This window comes from Camelina sativa, chromosome 19 (genome assembly GCF_030686135.1).
Source record: "Camelina sativa cultivar CO46 ecotype springtype chromosome 19, ASM3068613v1".
Lineage (NCBI taxonomy): Eukaryota > Viridiplantae > Streptophyta > Magnoliopsida > Brassicales > Brassicaceae > Camelina > Camelina sativa.
This window is the reverse complement of record NC_141898.1, coordinates 26,117,954-26,121,818: the sequence shown is the minus strand read 5'-3', so window position 1 is coordinate 26,121,818 and position 3,865 is coordinate 26,117,954. Positions and strand designations below refer to the sequence as shown.

The window sequence follows — 3,865 nt, the reverse complement described above, 5'->3', positions numbered from 1 at the left end:
GCTTCCGGTAATGGGGCTATACCGAGAGGTCTCATAGCACTATTCATCAACAACAGCTCATTGTTCTGCTCAGCTAGTAGCAAACTAGAGAATTGAATGAAAGTAATTCTCTTGTCTTATTCATTGATCAAACTCGAGGTTACATATATATAGTCAAGGGCAAAGTCCAATTACATTAGGAATCCTAAACCGACCAAAACTAAAGGAGGTGGTCGAATGGGCCTTATTGGCTTGGACGGACACGGGCCATGTACGGACCGTGTATGAGCTTGGTTATGGAGTCCATCCATCAAGTAATTTATAACAATTTTTAATATTTTCAAATTTTTAGCCTGTTCTAATTATATTTTTCCCCCCAACAAAATTTAGTATATTAATCCTATCTTTTTATTCATGAGAATTTTCGAAATTTCCCCATTTATTTATTTATTTTATAAACGTAAAAATAGATTATCAGATTATTACAATAAGTATACTATAAAAACCAAATATCAGAATCCTAAAAGGAAAATAACTAACACCTTAAAAACAAAAACAAAAACAAAAATAAAAAACAATAGGAATCCGTAAAAAGACTTGTTAAACTTAATTTTCCAACGATATTTCGTCAAGATTACATAAATAAGGGTAGAATGAGAACGAACGTATCAACCAATATCAAAAATAATAATATCAACCAATAAGTAATAAAAATAATAATATAGACTAATAAAATACAGGTAGGAGGAAGACATTGGTTACTTAAGATTTTTTGAATCAACGCCGTTTCTTCATCTTCTTCATCTTCCTCATCTCAATCAAGCAAAAAAGCTTCTCATCTCAAATCCCATCAAAGGTTTGTTTCTTAATCAAAATTCGATTTAACAGCTTCAAATCATCAAAACCCTTTAATTCTATCCTCTCTTTCGATTGCAAATCCTTCACCTTTTTTTACATCTTCGAGATCTAATTTCTAGATTGAGATTCCAAATTTTTTTGTTAGAATACAAATTAAAAAACCCTAATTTCGATTGATCAATTCATCCTTTAGGATTTATCCTGATTTCATTCTTTCGATTTTGTTTTGGGCAGAGGCTCGAGAGAGAGTTGTTATTTAATCAAACAATCGTCGCCATGTTTATGAATCGGCTATTTGGGAAACCTAAGCCAGAGGCTAATACTCTCCAGACGTTAGACAAGCTCAATGAGGTAACTATTACACCCAGATTCTCTCTCTTTTCTGATTTTTTTGACCATCTCAAACTTAAAAATGTCAACACAAACAAAAACAAAAATCGATTTTTATAAGTGGATTAGAGATTGAGCTATTGCTCGAGGAACAAAGGTTACTCCTTTTTTTTTTTTTTTTTTTATGGGTTGTGAATTGGGATTGTGTCATATTGGGTGTACATTACTCTCTGCATTGTTATAAGCCAGTTTTGGTACTCTCTTGATAATTGTTTTTTTCTTTTGGTTGTGATTATCTCAATTGTTAACCATTGTTCTTGCTCAGACTCTTGAGATGCTAGAGAAGAAGGAAGGTGTTCTTCTTAAGAAAGCTGCTGGAGAGGTTGAGAAAGCTAAGGAATTCTCCCGCGTTAAGAACAAACGCGGTTAGTCCCCCCCACCAAATTCTCCGTTTTCATAATGAGAATCAGATTTTGGTTTTAGACATGTGTGTTTGCCTTGTCATTAGGTTGATTGTGTTTACCTTTTACTGGTGTTGTTATTGTGCAGCGGCCATACAATGTTTGAAAAGGAAGAGGTTATATGAGCAACAGGTTGAACAGCTTGGGAATTTCCAGCTCCGTATTCATGATCAAGTGAGCTTTTTTTTTTTTTTTTTTTTGGTTATTGAAACGTTTTATGACTTTGCTACTACTCAAGTTAACTATATTTGGATTTTTGTGTAAACAGATGATTATGTTAGAAGGTGCTAAAGCAACTACAGAGACTGTTGATGCTTTGAGGACCGGAGCTTCTGCCATGAAAGCTATGCAGAAAGCAACGTATGTCTTTACTTACCTTACTTTTTTTCTCTATTATTGAGCTAGATAAATTTTAGTAGCGACTAAGTGTGCGTGTTCAAACATATTTGTTTTGCAGTAACATTGATGATGTTGACAAGACAATGGATGAGATCAACGAGCAAACCGAGAACATGAAACAGATCCAGGACGCATTGTCAGCTCCATTTGGGTCTGCTGCTGATTTTGATGAGGTAACTTTCCTTTACACCCCTTCCATCATCATATATATTACTCAACTAAAACACACAAAATCTGTTTCAGCTTTTTCTTAACTGTATCTTTATTGGCAATCACAGGATGAATTGGAAGCAGAACTTCAAGAACTAGAAGAGACGGAGCTAGAAGAGCAACTTCTTCAGCCTGTTCCAATCCATGTGCCCCAAGGTAAGCAACCTACTCGTCCTGCAGCTCAGAAGAAACCTACCGCTGAGGAAGATGAACTTGCTGCCTTACAAGCTGAGATGGCTCTCTAAAGGTAACTTTCTCATATCATAAACAAACAAAACTAATTGATGAATTTCGATTTTTCATCTGATTGGTAAAACGGCTGTTTTGTTTACTGCAGCTGCTGAAGCTAAGCCTTGGGATATTTCGGTTTAAGTGGGGAGATTTGTGTGTGCATTATTATTTAAAACAGAAAGAAAGATGTTATGTATATAAGGATCCGAGTCAAATTGATCGGAAGATTTTTTTTTTTCTTTTCAATATAATTAACTTCATAAACTACATTCGAATGTTTCTTTATGTTGATACTTTCTTGTGGTGATCTTCTGGGTTACGACTTGGTGGTACTTTCTATTCTTTCTTTCCTCTCCTTCCTTCCCACCGTTTTGACTTGGTTAAAATTATTAGAGAATTCCTTATGACTAATATAGTGTCTTATGCCCAATGGTCCATGTGATTAGGGTTCTTAGCAAGATAAGGATTCATATATTTTCATCAAAGTTATCATAACATAGATATTTATACCACTTGCTTGGAACCCTAAGACACATGAGCTAATTGACATTGCATTAAACTTGTCAGTATTACAAGGCTTTGTGTTTTGAGATCCTGTAATAAAAATAGCTAGACTGTCGATTGTAAATTTATCGACCTTTTCTTTTGTCCCCAAAAGTCAGTAGTAACCTGACCGCGGTTGATTGCAGTCTCTAGTAATGCATTGTATACTATCACCGGTTATTTTTTTTTTATCATCTGAATTTTATTATTGAATCCAAAGAGAGATCCCAAGTTAACATTACAAGAAACGACGGACAACTAGATGTCCTCGCGGTCATAAGACGACGGACTCCTGAATGTCTTCGCGGTTTTTAGCCCAAAAGAGGGAAACAAGCCCAAGAAACAAGGATACATACTAAAATCAAACGCAAAACACAAATCTAACAAGCAAAAGTCTTGAAAAACTGAAAACTAAGCCCTATAATTGAACAATAGCATGAGAGACTCTCACAAAGCTTTCCTATAGAACCATTAAACGTCAGGAGCACCAATAAAGTCGGATAGCCTCACACCAAAGCCAAACCAGAAGCAAACCGACAAGGAAGAAAGTAAGATACCAACGCGACCAAAGACACAAATACAACTCCCATAGTACCTCACCAGCCAGACGGAGAGAGCATGAAACCCTAGGGTCAAAGAAAACTTTGATATCGACCGGAGACAAGCAACGCAAGATCAACTGTTCTTACACGCGGACACTCGTCGACCACAGTTTCAGCCACCTACAGACATAAAACTGGTGACGTCCTCGCAAGAGAAGAACTAGAGACCGATTCCACTGCTTCGACTAAAACCTAACTCCAAAGATTCCAAAGAAAACTCAAAGAGAGGCTAGTAGGTGACTCAACAAGAAA

At 36.0% G+C, this 3,865-nt stretch overlaps 1 protein-coding gene across 1 annotated transcript; it reads left to right on the top strand.

Annotated features, from left to right (window-relative positions):
- Positions 1-514: 514 nt before the first annotated feature.
- Positions 515-2,735, top strand: LOC104766856 (vacuolar protein sorting-associated protein 32 homolog 1). The gene is made up of 8 exons (XM_010490824.3): positions 515-835; positions 1,072-1,188; positions 1,493-1,592; positions 1,717-1,802; positions 1,897-1,988; positions 2,086-2,200; positions 2,306-2,484; positions 2,575-2,735. The coding sequence occupies exons 2-7, from the start codon at positions 1,114-1,116 to the stop codon at positions 2,480-2,482; spliced, it is 645 nt and encodes a 214-aa protein (XP_010489126.1). The 5' UTR covers positions 515-835; positions 1,072-1,113; the 3' UTR covers positions 2,483-2,484; positions 2,575-2,735.
- Positions 2,736-3,865: the final 1,130 nt, after the last annotated feature.

Coding starts and splice junctions, on each gene's coding strand:
- LOC104766856 (XM_010490824.3), top strand. CDS start 1,114: ATGTTTATGAATCGGCTATTTGGGAAACCTAAGCCAGAGGCTAATACT. Junction 1,189..1,492: donor CGTTAGACAAGCTCAATGAG/GTAACTATTACA, acceptor GTTCTTGCTCAG/ACTCTTGAGATGCTAGAGAA. Junction 1,803..1,896: donor AGCTCCGTATTCATGATCAA/GTGAGCTTTTTT, acceptor TTGTGTAAACAG/ATGATTATGTTAGAAGGTGC.